General features: G+C 46.6%; 2 protein-coding genes and 1 pseudogene across 3 annotated transcripts; 1 reads left to right on the plus strand and 2 right to left on the minus strand.

The window, feature by feature from the left end:
• Positions 1-8: 8 nt before the first annotated feature.
• On the plus strand, positions 9-6,268 carry chek2 (checkpoint kinase 2). Of its 2 annotated transcripts, XM_031728745.2 has the most exons (15): positions 10-211; positions 362-623; positions 1,163-1,287; positions 1,392-1,524; positions 1,608-1,698; positions 1,770-1,866; positions 2,260-2,313; positions 2,426-2,490; positions 3,114-3,213; positions 3,329-3,415; positions 3,483-3,646; positions 5,063-5,178; positions 5,486-5,571; positions 5,787-5,861; positions 6,096-6,268. In XM_031728745.2, the coding sequence occupies exons 2-15, from the start codon at positions 371-373 to the stop codon at positions 6,204-6,206; spliced, it is 1,557 nt and encodes a 518-aa protein (XP_031584605.1). In that variant the 5' UTR covers positions 10-211; positions 362-370; the 3' UTR covers positions 6,207-6,268. The 2 variants fall into 2 exon arrangements, with proteins under 2 accessions (XP_031584607.1, XP_031584605.1); XM_031728747.2 differs by lacking the exon at positions 5,063-5,178 and having other exon boundaries at positions 9-211.
• Positions 6,269-6,452: 184 nt separating this feature from the next.
• gstt2 (glutathione S-transferase theta 2) lies at positions 6,453-10,213 on the minus strand. Its single transcript, XM_031728744.2, has 5 exons — positions 9,844-10,213; positions 9,220-9,307; positions 7,767-7,917; positions 7,407-7,583; positions 6,453-6,765 (listed from the first exon to the last, which is right to left on the minus strand). The coding sequence occupies exons 1-5, from the start codon at positions 9,965-9,967 to the stop codon at positions 6,619-6,621; spliced, it is 687 nt and encodes a 228-aa protein (XP_031584604.1). The 5' UTR covers positions 9,968-10,213; the 3' UTR covers positions 6,453-6,618.
• A 3,938-nt stretch (positions 10,214-14,151) lies between these two features.
• LOC116311599 lies at positions 14,152-14,263 on the minus strand (annotated as a pseudogene).
• Between the last annotated feature and the right edge of the window lie 4,874 nt (positions 14,264-19,137).

Here is a 19,137-nt window from a genome sequence, read left to right on the forward strand (position 1 = left end):
TGGCTGGAACCACTTCCTGACGTCAGAGAAAAAATAGGCCACAAGGAAGCGCGTGTCCCGCAGGGTCCCGGTCAAGAAATCGAACCACGTGTCGCGGTTCGTGGATGCGGTTCGTGGACGCGCAGAGACCCGGATGCTGGTTCTGGCTCGGCTGAGTGCAGAGAAGAAGGCGCGCGGAGACTGACAGCACCGGCGGGGTTCCGGTTTCACGGTGAGTGGGAGTCTCGGACACGCGGTCTGTGTTTGCTGCCACAGTGGGGCGTGGGGATGACACGACGAGCCCACGGATGTCCAAGATCCTGTGGCAGAAACCCAAACTCTTCTTCTCTTGTTCTTGATTTTGTCTCTCATGTGTCTGCAGAGCTGAAGGATGTCTGAAGAGGGGCCACCTCAGTCCCAAACCCAGTCCACTCTGTCCCCGTCCCAGGCCAAGTCCCAGTCCCAGTCCCAGCCTGGTTCCAGTTCATCCAGTGGGCCCACCTCAGCCAGTCAGTCGTCAAGTGGCTCGGGGACTCTGAGCAGCGTGGACACCATCCCCGTAACGCTCGCGTCCGTCCCAGAGGAGCCCGAGCCGCAACCCTGGGGCCGCCTACTGCCCATGGTCCCAGGCTTCAGGAGCCACGGTACCGCTGCTCACAACACGCCGACGCGCTGGCTCGTTCTCCATTCACTCTGTTCTTAATCAGATTCCACTAAACTGAACATATTGTGCTGTGTCTGGAATTAGTAATTACTAGAATTAGCAGCAGAATTAGCATTATCAGCCAGCCGAGCTCCCCTGTTCCATACTTTAAACAACACATGAAGTAATCGGGATACTTCTGTTCAGCAGACAGTGCTTCAGGTGTGACTGATCTTTAGACTGTAGATAAAAGATGGACATGGCATCCTGGTTTTTCAACTCCTCTTCCTTTTTCGAGCATGGAGTGACCAGAGGATGAGCTAGCTGCTGCTGCTAATTAGCATCCAAATAAAATCCCGGAATTGCAGGTTTTGTAATTCCACTGGGTGGGGGGGTGGGTTGCCGAGAAGACTGCATAGAGGAGCACTTCCTGTTTGTTTGTTTACAGACTGCATAGAGGAGCACTTCCTGTTTGTTTGTTTACAGACTGCATAGAGGAGCACTTCCTGTTTGTTTGTTTGTTTGTTTGTTTGTTTACAGACTGCATAGAGGACCAGTACCTGTTTGGACGGGACTCCAGGTGTAACTACGTCCTGGAGGATCCAAATGACCGAAATTCCAGAAAGTTTAGAATCTACAGCAAGAAACACTTCAGGATCTACAGAGTGAGACTACTGCAGTACTACTACCACTGATATTAGCACTGATCGTACTGTGAGTACTGCGCTCATGGGGCTTTAACGTCGCCCTCTCCACCTGTGTGTGTCAGGAGGGCTCGGAGGTCTTCGTGGAGGACCTCAGTAATAATGGCACTTTTCTCGATGGGATTCCGATCGGGAAAGACAAGAAGCTTCCTCTGGTCAATAACGCCGTCATCTCTCTGGCTGAACAACGAAACCGAGGTGACTCCGCCCACCAGAGCAGCACCTGAAAACACCTGGACACCCTGGCGCCGGTCTCACCTCCTGCTTCTGTCTCTCTGCAGTGTTTGTCTTCATCGACCTGATGTCGGACGATCAGTCCAGCTTACCCAGAGACCTACAAGAGAAATACCTACTGACCCGACGCATTGGCATGTGAGTTGTTTCGTGGCGTTGTGATGTCATTTCCTGTGCCGGTACCACCCTGCTGACTGTGTGTGTTTCAGAGGAGTGTGTGGCGAGGTCCGGCTGGCTTTCGAGCGATCCACCTGCAGGAAGTTTGCAGTGAAAATCATAAACAAGAAGAACTTTCAGTCTGAAGGGGTGAGTCGCGTCATCTGCTCTCTGATTGGCTGAGACCCGCTGCTCGTTTCTTTCGACTGCGTGTTTGTCAGCAGGTGTGATTGTGTCAGTTCATTTATGAATTTTAATAGTGTCAAAAATGCAGACGCCCCTCTCTGTCAAACTAACAGTGCACTGCATGAAATCACCACAGGGGGGCGGTAAACTGTCAGTACACTGCTTAATTTAAATATTTCCGGTGCCAGCCAATCAGGTATTGAATTTAACTCAGTTTAACCCAATGACATGTCAGCAAGGTGTGAAAACACAGATACCTCCCAGAGAACTACAAACATGGCATCTCAACCTTATTTTGAGAGTTGAAGGGGAGCAACCAATGGTGATCATGTGACTTATTTTTCTGTCCAATCACAGACAGCGACACGAAATGCAAAGACGGAGATCGAGATCCTGCAGAGGGTCGACCACGTGAGTAACACCAACGAAGAAGAAGAAAAAGCGCAAGTACAGGAACGCTCCTTTATCGCCAGTAACAACACTCATCCTTCCTTTCCTTCTCTTCACTCCTTGTCTCCTGCAGCCTTGTCTCATAAAGACGGAGGACTTCTATCAGACGGAGGAAAGTTTCTACATCGTGTTGGAGCTGTGCGTTAAACTCCACCTGTCTCTCTCACCTGTCTCTCAGGCTACGTCCACACTAATACGTTTTTGTTTGAAAACGCATCTTTTTCTCTCCGTTTTGGCCTCCCGTCCACGCTGAGACGGCGTTTTCGCTCAAGGAAAACGACGCCATTTGAAAACGGTGCTTTTCCAAAACTGTGACACATTTTAGTCATGTGATGCAGTCATGTGACCAATTAAACAAAGCTATCAGAGGGCATTACACAGCAGCCCTATCAAAGATTAATATCAGTCTGTACATGCTCCAGACAGCTTTTCTTCAGATTCTTTAACTCTCACTCGCTTTTGCAACTTTGTACTTTTGTGTTACTCGCAGCAACAACTCCACCTCATTGTTAGTCCATTTAAAAACTCGGTGCTTTTCAAAGAGACGTTTCAAAGAGCCGGAAAGTAAATAAACGGCAGACAGAAATGAGGCAGGCCGAATCGTCTTGCGTTTCACACATGCGCAGAATGTAAGTGTTTTTGGCGGTTTCAATGTGGACGCACAACTCTGAAAACGACTGAAAATGATAGTGTGGACGTAGCCTCACTCTCTCACCTGTCTCACCTGTGTCTCTCTCTCACCTGTCTGTCTCACCTGTCAGGATGGAGGGGGGGGAGCTGTTCCACAGAGTGAAGTCGAAGCAGCAGCTCAACGAATCTGTTGCCAAACTTTATTTTTACCAGATGCTTCGTGCTGTGCAGGTGAGCTGGTGTTGCTATGGTAAAGAGCGCACACACACACACACACACACACACACAGGTGCAGCGACTGTAACTCTGTGTGTGTGTGTGTGTGTGTGTGTGTGTGTGTGTGTAGTATCTCCACAGTAACGGGATCATCCACAGAGACCTGAAGCCGGAGAACATCCTGCTGTCCTCACAGGACGACGTGTGTCTCATCAAGGTACGTGCGCTCACCTGCAGCATCACCACCTCCACCTCCACCTCCTCACTGACTGTGTGTGCGTCAGGTGACGGACTTTAACCAGTCTCGGATCCTGGAGGAAGCGGTGCTGATGAGGACTCTGTGTGGGACTCCATCTTACCTGGCTCCGGAGGTGTTCACGCACGCGTCCACCACGGGTTACGGTCTCGCCGTGGACGCCTGGAGCCTCGGCGTGCTGCTCTTTGTCTGGTAGGCTCGGGCCTCCTGCTGCAGGGTGATGATGGATGATTTGTGTTGTCAGGGAAACACTTTGGTTTATTTGCCTGTCGCGCCGCCTCGACTCGTGCACTTGCTCGTTTGCCCGCCTGGTTACCTTCGGCACATGAAAACAGAGCCGCTGCCGGCACGCCAGAGTCTGTTTCTACTTCCTGCGTGGAGCCAAAGAATGTAGTACTGTGCAAAAGTCTTGAGCCCCCTCTTTTCTTGATATTTTGTTTCCAGCAGCCAGAGCTGAGCCGACACCTTTAACCCTCTGGTGTCCAGGGTATAATTGGCCGTTTTTGACTACTCTTGATTTGACCTTCTATATTTCATCTTTGAAAACTGTTCATCTTGCCTTGTTTGGTATCACAACCTCAAATATTTGAAATTGGAATTATTTTTTCATTTTGACATACTGTATTAGCGCAATTGATCTAAATTCAGACAAAAAATAATTTCAGATGAAAAGTGATTTTTTTTTTTTTTACTGTAAAAAACATGTCAATGAATCGTTTTCATAACTTGAAATGCAAATAGAAATTGTACATTTCTAAAAATTCTGCACAAGTTTTGCAAAATAAAACAATTACTACACCACACACCAACTACACACTAATTATGGCCTCCAAACACACTAAACGTCACTAATCTCTCACATATGAAAACTCGCTCTCTCTCTTTCTTTCGCTCACTCGCTCTCTCTTGCCGCTCCTAAAACTTCCGCCTCTTCCTAAACTACCAAGTGCCACATGTTGCCATATCATTTTTTGATTGGTTGACATGGCACACTGTAACACCAATAGGGAAGGGGTGTTTTTTCTTTTTGCACTCGCAAACGGAGAGTGTTTGCTAGCGCTGTCCTTAGAAAACGCCATTTTTACCGCTTCTTCCTGCTGTAAACACCACTGTTTTATTCTGAAAAAACATCGTGTGTATTTTTTATCATAACTCTGGTTTTACGTGGCCCATTCAAACTATATAAAAACTGGTATATTGTTTGAAGTCCGCACTTTCGACCTAAGTTGAAATGAGACTCTGGGTCGCTGCATGTGGTTGCTGTCTCCTCTTAAATTGGTCATGTGATTTTGAACGCGCCGGTACCTCTGTCGACCCCAGAGAGTTAAATGTGCTCGTGGGCATTGGCTGCTTTTTCACTCATGTTCAGTCCCTGGTCATCTGACCTTTGACTCGTGGTTTACGAGTCATTTATGGAACCTCGGCGGTGATGTCACCTGGCTCTTGCAGGTGTGTGACTGTCGAGGAAGCCGCAGAGAAACAGCCAGGGTCAGAGGTCAAATGTCTCCACCTGAAAGCTGTGAAAGTTTCAATGTGACGTTTGATGATTTGCTGAAACTCCAGCTTCATCACTGAGTCCTCCTCTCTCTCCTCCCGTCCCTCCGTCAGCCTGGGAGGTTACCCTCCGTTCCACGAGAGCTTTGGTCATCAGTCGGTCACCGATCAGATCATCAGAGGAGAGTTCACCATGGTTCAGTCCAAGTGGAAGAGCGTCTCTGATCAAGGTACGAGCTGCTTCAGTTGAACTTTATCGATACTGTTAGTGATGACGGGCTCGCTGTCGGGCGCTCGCTTCATGAAACCGCTGAGATTTTTCTAGAAACGAGCGAACGAGAGCTGCTCGCACCGCAGAGTCAACGTCAGGCTCACGGTGTGTGTGCAGGTGTGTCAGTGAGTCACTGCGTGTTCCACAGTGCGTAGGGGGGCTCAGGACTTTTGCACAGCACTGTTTTGGTTCCATCTTGTTTGTAACCTGAGGGTGAAAGCCGGAGCTTCCTGTGTTTGGACTCATATGACCCGTCTGTGTTTCAGCCAAAGACGTGGTGAGGAAGCTGCTGGTCGTCGATCCGATGAAGAGGATGAGCATCGAGGAAGCTCTGCAGCACCCCTGGCTACAGGTAACGCCTCACCTGACCCCCCACCCCCCACCCCCACCCACACCCAAATAACCACACATCAAGCTGTGTTCAGTGTTTTTGTAGTGACTCCGCCCTCAATGATGGCGGTTGGCTGTCTGCAGCACAGCTGACGCCACAGCAGCGAGTCTTAGAGGGTTAAAGATGTTCAGGTGCATTGTGGGGAGTGTAGGCCGCTCACTCTGTGATGGTTGCAGGACCAGAAGATGCTGGAGACGGCACACAGGCTCATGTACCCGTCTGCAGAGGGAGGGGGGGCTGCTGCTGCCATGGTAACCACACACACACACCCGTTCAGCTAGCTTAGTGAGGACCTTCATTGAATTGTAACCCTGACACTAAAACCACATTTTGAGCCTCAAAAAGGCCTTCACATTTATGAGGACTGGTGTGTGTGTCCTCACAAGTGACTGTTGGTCCTCACAAAGATAGCTAGACAGGAATACACACACACACAGTACAACAATGAGCCCGCCTCCTGATCCACTGAGCTCCTCCCCCTGCAGGAGGTGGAGTCGACCTCAGGAAGAAACCTGAGGAAACGAGGACGAGAAGGAGACGGCGAGGAGCAACATCCCGCCAAACGAAGCCAAGCCCTGCCCTCTTCCTCTGTGTAGTCAAGTCTCTGCTGCTGAACCTGGTGTAAATAAAGTTTTCTAATAAAGATTTTTACATTTTTGCTGAGTCTCTTTAATGTGCTCGTTTGAACACGCCTACAGCTCTGCAGCTCCTCCTCCAGCTTGCGGGGGGCGCTCAGTCACAGACACTCAGGGGACAAAGTACAAGTAGCTTTTTTTAATTTTCATTTCAAAGCTCATTTCCTGTTAAAGTGCTTCAGCTGATTCAAACATTGAACTCCAACATCGATTCATTGATAGATTTATTGATACTTTCATCGATCAGAGTCCAGGAACTCTGTGATGGCTCGAAGGCCTCTGAGGTTTTTTAAAGCAGAGAAATCTAAGTGAAATCGAGCTGCTCCTTCATCCTCCTGACACCCTCGGCTGACTCCTCCCCCTCGTGCAGATGTCACAGCCGGGCTCGGCGGCGGTCTCTGAGGGCATACAGGACGCCGTGAGCTTTGTCAAACGCCTCGCCGACGGCCGACTGGACTCGACTCCTCCACCGCTGCAGCTGAGGACGCTCCTTTAGGACGTCTCTGCCCCCGCCCAGAGGCTGCAAGGAGACACACTGAGCATGCTCAGAACCAGACAGACACAAACAGAGGGTAGGTTCAGAGTGCCCACTCCTCTCGGGAGGGTTTCTAATCACAGCTGTGAGTCCTCAGAGTAAGGAAAGGAGCTTCAGTGCTTCCTTTAGCAGAGGAGACACTGGAGCATCCTTCATGAGAAGACGGGCAATAATCTGTTTTATAATGTGGACTCAGTCTGTGAAGGTTCTCAGACATCCAGCTCATCGTAGTCTGAGGAGCTCGGAAAGAAAAGCTTTTGGACTTAATCGGAGAAGCTTCTTCAGTTCTAAGAACAACTACTGTAGAGTCCCTAAGAGGGTCGTGGACCCCCTATTGATCCTCTACCTCATCACACGAGTATCATGTCTGTAACTGCTCGCTGGGGCAGGGACAAGTTGAAAAGTGCAACACAAACAGGAAATTGACATGCTCTGCCTTCAAAGTAAAAGCTGCACTTTTGTTGGCAGCAGTGCTGAATTACAACTTTTACTTTGAAGGTGAAGCTTCTCCATTTCCTGTTTGTCTCAGTTTCACTGCAGCTGTTTGGAGACGAGCTCTCTGAACGTACCCAAAGAGAGAAAAGGCTTCTCTGAGGGGGGCGGGGCTTGAGCATCCGGAAACTGACCTGCGTGAGCTCGCACGCCGCGAGCAGGTCGGCCACAGTGATGTCATCACCGCAGAGGAAAGGCTGGCGGCGAAGAAACATGGACTCCAGTTTATCCAGCGTGTCGTCGAGGTCAGAGAGAGCGCGATTCAAACGCGCCTCATCCACCAGAGAGCCAGACTGAGCCGGGAGCAGCACCTGAGGTGGGTGGAGACACAAAGCACACCTGAGCTCCTCGATGGCATTACAGCAGCTTTATGCTTAACCTGATGATGTCAGAACAGGTGCGCCGCCATCACAGAACCCCACGCTGCCATCTCCTGATCAGCTGATTTCAGATATTTGAAGATGTTTCACAAAATCAGGATTTTGGCTCCGTACCTCCAGGATGAAGACTTTAGCAGCGTGCGGTCGTGTGTTGGTGTGATGCCACGCTGTGTACTCGTCCACTCGGGCTCGTCTCTCTGGTTGCCGTGGATACCAGTGCTCCGGGACATCATACTTGGTGGCGAGGTACTTCAGGATGGCGTCGCTGCAACACATGACACAACCTGACGTTTACACTGAGCATGTGATCCTGACGTGACCTGTCCTGCCTCACAGGAACACACTTTAAATGGGTGTGCGTTTTAATCTCTAAAATTAGAAATATCCTGTCTCAGAGTGATGCTGAAAAACTAGTTCATGCATTTATTACTTCCAGGCTGGACTACTGTAATTCATTATTATCAGGATGTCCTAAAAACTCCCTGAAAAGCCTTCAGCTGATCCAAAATGCTGCAGCAAGAGTCCTGACAGGGACTAGAAAGAGAGAGCAGATTTCTCCTGTTTTGGCTTCCCTTCATTGGCTTCCTGTTAAATCCAGAATTCAAAATCCTGCTCCTCACATACAAGGTCTTAAATAATCAGGCCCCATCTTATCTTAATGACCTTGTAGTACCATATCACCCTATTAGAGCACTTCGCTCTTGCACTGCAGGCCTACTTGTTGTTCCTAGAGTATTTAAAAGTAGAATGGGAGGCAGAGCCTTCAGTTTTCAGGCCCTCTTCTGTGGAACCAGCTTCCAGTTTGGATTCAGGAGACAGACACTATCTCTACTTTCAAGATTAGGCTTCAAACTTTCCTTTTGCTAAAGCATATAGTTAGGGCTGGACCAGGTGACCCTGAATCCTCCCTTAGTTATCCTGCAATAGACGTAGGCTGCTGGGGATTCCCATGATGCATTGAGTTTTTCGTCAAAGGAGTTTGCAAAGAAAAAAGCGTCTGGACTTCTTTAAGTTGCTTGAAGACGTTTCACCTCTCATCGAGAAGCTTCTTCAGTTCTAAGGTCAAATGGCGAGAGTCCCAGATTTAAACCCAGTGGGAGTAGTGGGGGATATCCTTGGGGATACTCCCACTGAGTTTAAATCTGGGACTCTCGGCCATTTGACCTTAGAACTGAAGAAGCTTCTCGGATGAGAGGTGAAACGTCTTCAAGCAACTTAAAGAAGTCCAGACGCTTTTTTCTTTGCAAACTCCTTTGACTACGATGACCTGGATGACTGAGAACCTTCACAGACACATTGAGTTTTTCCTTTCCAGTCACCTTTCTCACTCACTATGTGTTAATAGACCTCTCTGCATCGAATCATATCTGTTATTAATCTCTGTCTCTCTTCCACAGCATGTCTTTATCCTGTCTTCCTTCTTTCACCCCAACCAATCACAGCAGATGGCTCCGCCCCTCACTGTACAATATAAAGCGCCTTGAGGCGACTGATGTTGTGATTTGGTGTTGTGTAAATAAAACTGAATTATGTGTATGTGTGTGTGTGTGTGTGTGTGTGTGTGTACCTCTCTGTGAGGACGAAGCCGTCGTCCACCATGACAGGAACCTTCTGCATGGGGTTGAGTTTGGTGAAGTCCAGAGTCCGATGTTCTCCTGCACACACAAGAGAAGCTAAAACCAAAGTCCACTCAAAACTCATTTAAAGCGGCCTGCAGCGTGTGCGCTCTAATGCAGACAGAAGTCTGAGCAGCAGCTTCATTCAGAACTCCGCTGGGAAACCAAGTGATTTAAGATTCCCGGAATAATGATCTGTTGTTATTTTTTGTTTCGGAAACATGTGAACTGTGTGAAAATCGGACATTCAGTGAGTTTAAGAGCGCCGAATGTCCCCGACCAGCCTCATGACGTTTTCTACGAGGATCAGTTCGGTTCGGACGCAGTTTCCTCTCACGGGGTCAGAGGGAGCTTAAATCCGGAGGATTTTGAGTGAGGTCTGGCGAGCTCTGTGCACCGCTCGGATGTAGGTCAAAGTTCTTCGGGTCAGAGTTCAGCTGAAGTTGTGTGCCCACAAACCCTCTGTGTGCGCCGAGTGCGTACACGGGTGAGCAGGCGGTCAGAGGACTAGTTAGCCGCTCGGTTATTCGGTTAGTTAACCGGCTGGTTAGTTAACCAGCCTGTCAGCAGCTCACCTTTCCGCAGCGCCATGGTGCGCACTCTGTGCGGGATTTTGGTGCAGGTGAGCAGGATGTGCACCGCCCGACAGGGCTGCGATAGAAGGTCCAGGTACACCTCCACCAGCCGGCCTGTTGCCATGGTTACCGAGGCGTTTTTATCCGTTAGACCGGCGAAAAAAGCACAAAAAAAGCGTTAGCTGGTAGCCGTCCGTCTTCCTCTGAGGTTCTGCAGACTGACAGCTGCTCCGCAGTGCCCCCTGCAGCCGCACCGACAACTGCAGCCCAGCAAAGGTTACAGCGCCTCCTTAACACCTCCTTCAGAGGAAACACAGAAGCATCCTTAATGACAGACAGGAGAGGGTGCTGTCCAACACACACACACACACACACAGATGCAGTGAGGCAGCCTCGAACAGAAGCTCAGCTCCCACAGCTGACTCTGAGCTTCTGTCCTCACAGACAGCGTGGCTGGAAAACTCTGGACGTGGATCATCTCCACTCTGACGGCTGCTTCCACGGCACGGATGGGCCGATGAGGAGGACTCCTCCGGAGTGTTGATGTCTCCGATCTGCTTCCCAAACAGTCTCAGCTCAGTCCTGTTGTCTCCGCTCTGATGGGAGGTGTCATGTTTCCGGACGGATGATGGAAGGCCGCAGCGACCAACAGCTCAAACGTCTTTACGTTTACGTGTAAAAGCATAAACGCGCTGAGCAAAGCTCCACAAACAGACAGGAATCAGACCGGGCTAAAGCTAAAACAAACAATATGATTGGCTAATGCAAAGCCCCGTTTCGGCAGAGATCTGCATCACACTCAGCAACCTTCCACACCTGTGTCGGGTGGGCTGCACGTTTGGGGACGACGTGAGTTATTTCTAACCCAGTCCGGCCAGCAAGCTTTTCTTCTGGGCTCACATTTAGAAAAACAACAAGCCTAAACGGACCTCCGTTTAAGTGCTGTGCACAAATCAAAGGCGACGGGTCCGAGCATCAGAAACATCCCTCAGGTGTGACTGCGTGGGAACGTTCCTGGACTTCATCACGGACACACACTGTGTTATGATTAGTAGCCGTTTTCCTGTTGATGAATGAAACACTCAGTAAACCGCGTTTAGAGATGATCCAAAGGTTAATGAGGTTCGTCAAGCAAGCAAGCAATTTATTTATATAGCACTTTCAGATCAGCCCCCAGCTGAACACAAAGTGCTGTACACTTGACATGCCAAAATGATACATTAAACATGTTTAAAAAAATAAGAAAAATAATAATATAAAATAAATAATATATATATATAAAAATGATTATTAAAATGACATTAAAATAAATAAAATTAGCACAAATAGCAAAGACAATAATAAAATAGTATAAAAAATGATGAAGAGAATTACATTTAAAACAATAAAATCAGCACATTAGATCAAAACAATAAAATCAATAAAATCAGGGTCAGACTGTGTCATATGCCAAGGAGTAAAAATGGGTTTTAAGACGCGTTTTAAAAGTAGACAGTGAAGGGGCCTCTCTAATGTCACAGTGTTTCTGCCTCCCGTCACTGAAACACTAACGTAATAACCCACGCAACTCCTCGTCCACCGTGCTGTGAAAAGTTACAGCGGCATGACAACAACACACAACAAATAAAACGGCATCCTCCTCCACGTGTCCTCATCAGGGTCATGGGGGTGGAGCCTATCCCAGCTACCTTAGGGCGGGGCCATCCTGACAAAGAACCATTCACACCTGAATCCATATCACTTTATTCAAGATAAAATCGATTTAAATCGGGAGATCGATTTTTTAAGGCCTCCCCTAGTGTCTATGTGTCAGTGCGGCCCAGCAGCAGCAGGCTGCTCGCTTTACTGTGTATCTGTGTAATTTGGTAACAGATGCGTCCTCCTGTAAACTGAGCGTGTCCGTGCTGTGTTCAGGCTGCATGAACAGCTGCTGCGTTTACCTCAGGGGCGATTTTAGCCCATTTTTGGGGGTGCTTCAGCACCCCCAAAATGAATCAAAGCACCCCCAAAGATTTCTTACTTTTTTTGGACAATATTTGCTGTCTGTGTGACACACTGCTAAAAATATAAAAACCATACAGTACTTGGTTGAAACATAACATTTTAACAACAAAAGTATAGATAACACCCCCCCTCCCAAAATGGTTTGTTCCAGCTCGGCTCTCCCTTACTCTGGCTCTAGCTCTGTTGCTGCCAGAGCGGCAGCAGACGCAGCGGAGCGGAGGTGTAAGTGCCTGGCTTAAAACAGGACATATTAGCTGCATTTAACCTTAAGTTACTCTTTATATAGTTAGGTAGGAGTCAGGCCATGTTTCTTTTTAGCTGAAAAACATTACACCAGGTAACCTGCAGTGTTGAAAACATGTTTTCCGACAATGTTTGCTACCCTACAATCCCTCCTGCTCTGTAGTAAAATCAGCGACATTTGACCGTCCTGTTGCTCCCATTGAAATTTATATAGCATATTTAAAATCTAAAACTAAAAATTGTCCGTAGCCTGCTGTTGTTACCACTGTCCTGTTTGAAATGGATACTAACTAGCTAACTGACTGGATGCCCATTAACCTTAAAACTACGGTTGTGTGTGTGTGTGTGTGTGTGTGTGTGTGTTTGTGTACAGAGAGACAGCCAGGTTCATAAGGGATATAAGGAAGTTTTTTCAAAAAAAGGAGCAACATTCAGGTAAAAGTGTAAGAACAAATGATCCATCAATAAAGGATAATGTTGGATCAGTGTTTCAATATTTATATCTTTTATTAGATGTTCATGTGGTTTGGTTATTTGCCTTTTGGTTGAAAGTACACTGAGAGAGGACTTTTTGTTAGTGATCTTAATAGTATTTTTTCATATTAATGTAATTTTTCATCTAATTGAATCCAATCTATTTGTGTATGATTGTCAGTCCAAAGAGGGAGAGAGGAAAGAGGGGAACGTGAGGAGAAAGTACAAGGTCAGGAAGAAGCAGGTAAGAAAACAGACAGGGAACAGTGACAGGCAAAACAGAAACTATTAAACTGACAAAGAGAAAAAACCTGATTTTACTCACACAGTCAGGAAGTTGTGTCCTCCCTATATAAAAGCTGCTATACAGAAGCTGCAAAACAAACTGGGTTGAAACATTTTTGACCCTCTTTAACAACATTCCAACATTATCATTGATTGGGGAGATTAAAATTAATGATATATTTTTATGTGGTTCAGCCACAACTCTACTAAAACCTCAGCCAGTAATACGTAGGCCAACTTTTGGACCATCCAGTTGTCTGTATGACTGCCGCAGTACAGTATCAGAAAGTGCCAAACAGCCCTGGTGGAGTGAGGAGCTGTAAAGAGAAGCAGATGCTCTGTTTATATTCTAAAAGTGTTTTAAGCTTGTTTCAAAGATTCTGTACTGCAGCTTTAAATGTTTTCCAAAAGCACACATACACTTATCAGTGTTTCTCAAACCTTTTACAGTGTGTACCACCTGAGAAAAATGTCAAGCTCTCCCAAGTACCACTATGAAAGCATGAAACTCATAAATCTTACAACACAAAATTAGTATTATTAAATTAGTAAAATTAGTATCTGCAGTAAAGATTTTTATTTGTAATAATTTATTCTGTTTTGGGAGTGTTTTTTATGTATCTGTATTATATTATACACACACGTTAAAAGTGAATCTCTGTCCAAATGCACTCAGTTTACTTCTTACTCACTATGAGCATCATTCATTATTCTCCTCCAGTAATTAATGTTAGGATATGTATTTTTTTTTATCCCAATCCATTCTTCTTTTGCAGCATTTAAATAACCTTGATCAGATTTGATGGTTTTGTTACAGACTTTTCAAAAAAAGTGTTTTGCTTTTCTTTCACTAATGTGGGGATTAAATTGTGTTAAAATGTACAAAACAGTGATGTCATGTTTTGTGACGAGGACCCAGGCACAGAGAGACTTGTTGAATTTAAGAATCTTATGATTTAAGAAAGAAATTTGCAGACTTGCACAGAGATGGTAAAATTATGATGACTGATAACGGAGACGAAGACAACAGACGATGAGGACAGGGAGGAACAGGGGTTTAAATGCACCCAGGAGACAGTCAGAGGGAACTCGGGACAACTGGAGACATTTAAGGATGCAGGGACTGACAGAGACGGGGAAGAAGTCTCATCGTGACGAGTAAAGTTTATCTTGCCTGGCTGGGCAGCTCTCTGGGTGCTCAGCACCCCCAAAGCTCTGATCCTAGAATCACCCCTGGTTTACCTGTCGTCATTAATAAACCCTCTCTCTCTCTCACAGTTTCAGACTCGAATTAGTTTCAAAGAAAATGAGGAACGCTTCATGAATTTGTGTGTCATCCTTGCGCAGGCGCAGGGGCCATGCTAATCTTCTCTGTATCGTTCCAATTTTAGTATGTGTGCTACCGAAGTAACACAACAGTTCTGGTCCCGTCTACGCCTTATGAGCCCATCTGCACTGGAGGCGCTCACGGTCACGGTGAGGCGCCGAGCTGAGGCCCAGACCGTTTCGAGGCGCCGGGAAGCAGCACCCCCGACACCTCCAGCGCTGTCGGATCGCTTTCATACCCGCCATCAGTCCCCGCGACTCAGCGGACCGGGTCTGGGTCCGATCCCCCCCCCCCGCTCTACTTCAGGCTGAGCCTCAAAGAGGCACAGGGGCATTGTGGGAAATTTACACAGGCCGGTTTACGTCAGCAGGTCAGGATTGGACGGCTGAAGGCGCCACAACAAAGGGCCGACCCAACGCCCTCCTCCCACAGTCCCACCCATCCACCCAGCCCCCACCCGCCCTGCAGGTCAGAGTCCGACACGGGAGGGGGACGCAGTGTGACGCCCCCCTGCTGCCTGTGAGCAGGATTAGACACGAGGAGCTCAGAGAGACTAAGTTTCATAACTCATCGGTTTTAACCAGAGGTGGCAAACGTACAGACTTTCTTTACTTAAACAGAAGTACAGATACGTGGGTTAAAATACTCCAGTTGAAGTACTGAAGCAAGTTTTTTACTCAAAAGCTCTGAAATGTACCAAAGTAAGAAAGTATAAAGTAGCTCTACGAACAGTTTTTGTACAAAGGTAACTGAACCTTTTGCTGTATTAATATAAAATTAGTACATGACAATACAAAATGTATTCAAAGTTATTTAGAACTTTCTCATTCTAATGAATGTACTTAGTTTAAATCTGTTTTGTAGGACACAAGTAGTGAAAGAGAATTTTAAAAATACCTGTTTTCTCTCTACATGTTAGAGGGCGACTTTGCCTCCACAGCTAAAAACTACAATGACAACAGTTGGAGGTTGAAGTGAGGATTAGCAAGTGAGTGGACACTGTGTAGTGGCTCAGCACACCTTTAACACTAAGCTCTCTTCTTCCTGTCCTCTCCTGTCTTCCTCCATGTCTGAGTGAACGTAGCTCTCTTTCTTTTCTTTCTTTTTCAAATCCAGCAGCTGCTGCACTGTGATACAAACCGCACACAGACACTTTACTGCCTGTCACGGCCTTTTAAGTGTCAAAACAAAAAGTACTCCAGTAAAAGGCCGTAGGTGGCAACAGGTGGTTTGTGTCAGAACGCACTTCCAACTTAATTCTTTGAAAAATAAATGTGTTTATTTTGTGCTAAATCATAAACCAAAAATCAACCCAATGCTTTCTTACAACTTGGATGTAAACGAAAGTTAAATTAATCTGATTCCACAAGTTCAAAAAGTGGTCAGAAAATCATTTTAAACCCTCCTGTTGTCCCACTTGACATTTGACAAACAAACAAACAAAAAAATAAGTATACCTAAGTCCTTATTTCACTTCCCACCTCTGGTTTTTACAAGCATCTCCAACACCACTGGCTGACATGCAGCTGAAACCATGATATCATGACTTCAGGCTCGGGTCCTCTACCAGAGGCCTGGGAGCTTCAGGGTCCTGCACAGTATCTTAGCTGTTCTCAGGACTGCGCTCTTCTGGACAGAGATCTCTGATGTTGTTCCCGGGATCTGCTGGAATCACTCGCCTAGCTTGGGGGTCCACCACCACTATGTCTGGTTGGTTAGCCACTAGGGATGGGTACCGGTATCGGGTGCCATTATGGTACCGGTTCTGACATAAACGGTAGTAACCAAACCGAAAAGCAGCGCACATTTCGGTGCTTTATTTCTGTGCTTTTTTTTCTTGAGATGTCATACACTTTGGATTCTAGCCAATCATTTTACCTTTCCAAGGATAGTAGGCGGGCCCAGGTACACACGTTCTTTTAGAGGGTTAACTCTCTAAACCTAACCTTAAAGATTAAAAATGCACAAGGCAAAGCGGTCAAAGTCTGGCTGTACTTCACAGCAAAAGATGCAAACTCAGCAGCCTGCAACAAGTGCTTTAAGGTGATACTGTGATGCTGTGCAAAGGAGGTAACACCTCGAATCTGATGAAACACCTGGCGACACATAGCGTTTTTCTAAAAGCCGAGAAATGCACCGTGTTTGATAGCTTGCTGCGAGACCTCACACCGAGCACATCTACTGCGGGTGTGGTGCCTGTTATCGGACCGGAGTTAGCAACATCCCCCAAGAACCCGAAGAGGAGAGTCCTGGCCCCTAGCCCTGTCAGCGTAGCAGAAATGATGAGGATGATGATGGCAGCAGCAGCCGTTCTTCTCTGCGTGAGTAGCTTAATGTTGTTCTTGTGTAATTTACGTTGAGTAGGCTAACCACGTTATTAAATTAATGCATGTAAGGTGAACTAGCAAACACTGTCGTAGTTACATGCAGCTGTCTTCTTGTTTGATAGAGTGATGCCATATATGCCCTATAGCTGCAGAAAAGGATAACATTGTTATCTTTTTACAAAAAAAACAGCTAAACATGAGAGGTTTTAGGACAAAGTTTGTGTTTTCCATTGTTTAAGCACCGGTTCCAACCAAAGGAGGTGTGTTGTATCAACAGAAAAGGCTAACTTGGTTATCATTTTGCAGAAAGAAAAGAGACTGCTAAAAATAAAAACATAAGAGGTTTTTGGACAAAGTTTGTGTTCTCTATTCTTTAAACACCGGCCCCGTTTCAAAAGTACCAGTTTGGCACCGGTATCAGATAAAACCTAAACGATACCCATCCCTATTAGCCACCACCAGTTTTTCCGTCTGTATCTGGAAGTCCCACAGGATCTTAGCTCGGTCATTCTCCATCACCCTTGGGAGCATCTCCCATTTTGACCTCGGGACTTCCAGGTTATACTCGGCACAGATGTTCCTGTACACTATGCCGGCCACTTGGTTATGGCGCTCCATGTATGCCTTGCCTGCTAGCATCTTGCACCCTGCTGTTATGTGCTGGATTGTCTCAGGGGCATCTTTACCCAGCCTGCACCTGGGGTCTTGCCTGGTGTGGTAGACCCCAGCCTCTATGGATCTTGTACTCAGAGCTTGTTCTTGTGCTGCCATGATTAGTGCCTCTGTGCTGTCTTTCAGTCCAGCTTTGTCCAGCCACTGGTAGGATTTCTGGATATCAGCCACCTCCTCTATCTGCCGGTGGTACATACCGTGCAGGGGCCTCTCCTTCCATGATGGTTCCTCGTCTCCCTCCTCTTTCTTGGGTTTCTGCTGCCTGACGTTTTCACCAAACACACAGTCAGTTATGGCCATCTTCCTGATGTACTTCCATATGCTCTTCCAGTATTGCTCCATCTCCAGCGTTGGTGGGGCTGTTTATATATTGTTCCCCTGTCACTGCGAGTATACCTTGGATGGTTCAGTGGAGAACATCTAGTTTACACTCCTGCCTTCGATCTCTCTGGTGTACCTCTTCAAGGACAAGGCTGTGAGTCTTTCCTTGGCAGTTTCCGAGACCATTTGTACTTAGGTATCCATCTACAGTGGTGGGAATTTTTTTTGTATACTTGTCACACTTGAATGTTCCAGACAAAAAAAAGTAAATGTTAGACAAAGATAACACAACTAAACACAATGTAGTTTGTAAATGAAAGTGTTTATTATTAAAAGGAACAAACCCAAGCCTACATGGCTTTTTGTGAAAACTTGATTGGCCCTAAACCTAATGACTGGTTGGGCCACCCTTGGCACCAACAACTGCAATCAAGCATCTGTGATAAGTAGCAGCAAGCCTTTTACAGCTGTGGAGGAACTTTGGCCCACTCATCTTTGGAGACTTGTTGTAATTCAGCCCCACTGGATGGGTTTCAAGCATGAACTGCTTATTTAAGGTCATGCCACAGCATCTCAATCAGAGTCAGGTCAGGACTTTGAGTAGCTCAAAGTCTCCAGTCTCTGACCATCACACTACCATCACCATATTTTACTGCTGGTATGCTGTTCATTTTCTGAAATGCTGTGTTAGTTTTATGCAAGATGTAATGGGACACACACCGTTCAAAAGGTTTACCTTTCGTCTCATCTGTCCCAAAGGTCTTGGGGATCATCCAGATGTTTTCTGGCAAACTGAGACGAGCCTTTACATTCCTTTAGTTCAGCAGTGGTTTTCTCCTTGAGCCCTGCCATGCAGGCTGATTTGCCCAGTCTCTTTCTTATGGTGGAGTAATGAACTCTGACCTTAACTTCAGTTCTCTGGATGTTGTTCTGGGGTCTTTTGTTCTTTTTGCTCTTGGGGTAATTTTGGTTGGCCGGCCACTCCTGGGAAGGTTCACCACTGTTCCATGTTTTCACCAGATAAGAAGTTGCAACGCGCGTTTGCGTACATAAGATTTTCTGGAGGAGGACACACATTTGTTTAGAACTCTTAAAGATGTCGAAGAAGCAAGCTCCTTAAAGCAATTACTTTGGTGTTCCTCCACCTCCAAAGAAATGTCAGAAGTAGTCCGAACTGCAAAAGAAGCGCGTATTCTCGGAAAAGTGGTTGCAGGAGGTGAGCTGGCTTCAAACAAATGATGAACGCACAGAGATGTGGTGCAGAATATGCTGTGAAAATCCCACTCTAGCGGACAAAAACAGTGCATTTTATATGTACCCAAACGCACGTTGCAACTTCTTATCTGTTGCGCGTCTTTTATTTTGACAGCACATGCGCACCTGCGGACCACTTATGTGCACCCCTGCTTATAACATAAATTAACTGTGGTGTATCACATCTTTGAAAAGCTAAGGTCAGTCTCTCTGGCCTGATTACTGCCACACCTGTACTCAATAAGGGCATCACTTAAATCTTTCTCAACACTTCCTCTAACGTCCAGCAGAGGCAGCAGTGAGTCAGTCCCCACACACTCTCACATTAAAATAAACATGTTTAAAGCCTCAGAGACTGTTTCGATAATTTTCCCCTCCGAGCACCTG

This window comes from Oreochromis aureus, linkage group 12, assembly GCF_013358895.1.
Source record: "Oreochromis aureus strain Israel breed Guangdong linkage group 12, ZZ_aureus, whole genome shotgun sequence".
Classification (NCBI taxonomy): Eukaryota; Metazoa; Chordata; class Actinopteri; order Cichliformes; family Cichlidae; genus Oreochromis; species Oreochromis aureus.

What these genes read in the sequence shown, in the direction of transcription:
- chek2 (XM_031728745.2), top strand. Translation starts at nt 371, where the DNA reads ATGTCTGAAGAGGGGCCACCTCAGTCCCAAACCCAGTCCACTCTGTCC. An exon ending in AGATGCTTCGTGCTGTGCAG is followed by an intron (nt 3,214 to 3,328) that starts GTGAGCTGGTGT and finishes GTGTGTGTGTAG; the next exon opens with TATCTCCACAGTAACGGGAT. An exon ending in GAAGAGCGTCTCTGATCAAG is followed by an intron (nt 5,179 to 5,485) that starts GTACGAGCTGCT and finishes TCTGTGTTTCAG; the next exon opens with CCAAAGACGTGGTGAGGAAG.
- gstt2 (XM_031728744.2), bottom strand. Translation starts at nt 9,967, where the DNA reads ATGGCAACAGGCCGGCTGGTGGAGGTGTACCTGGACCTTCTATCGCAG. An exon ending in CACCATGGCGCTGCGGAAAG is followed by an intron (nt 9,308 to 9,843) that starts GTGAGCTGCTGA and finishes TTGTGTGTGCAG; the next exon opens with GAGAACATCGGACTCTGGAC. An exon ending in CGGCGTGCGAGCTCACGCAG is followed by an intron (nt 6,766 to 7,406) that starts GTCAGTTTCCGG and finishes GTCTCCTTGCAG; the next exon opens with CCTCTGGGCGGGGGCAGAGA.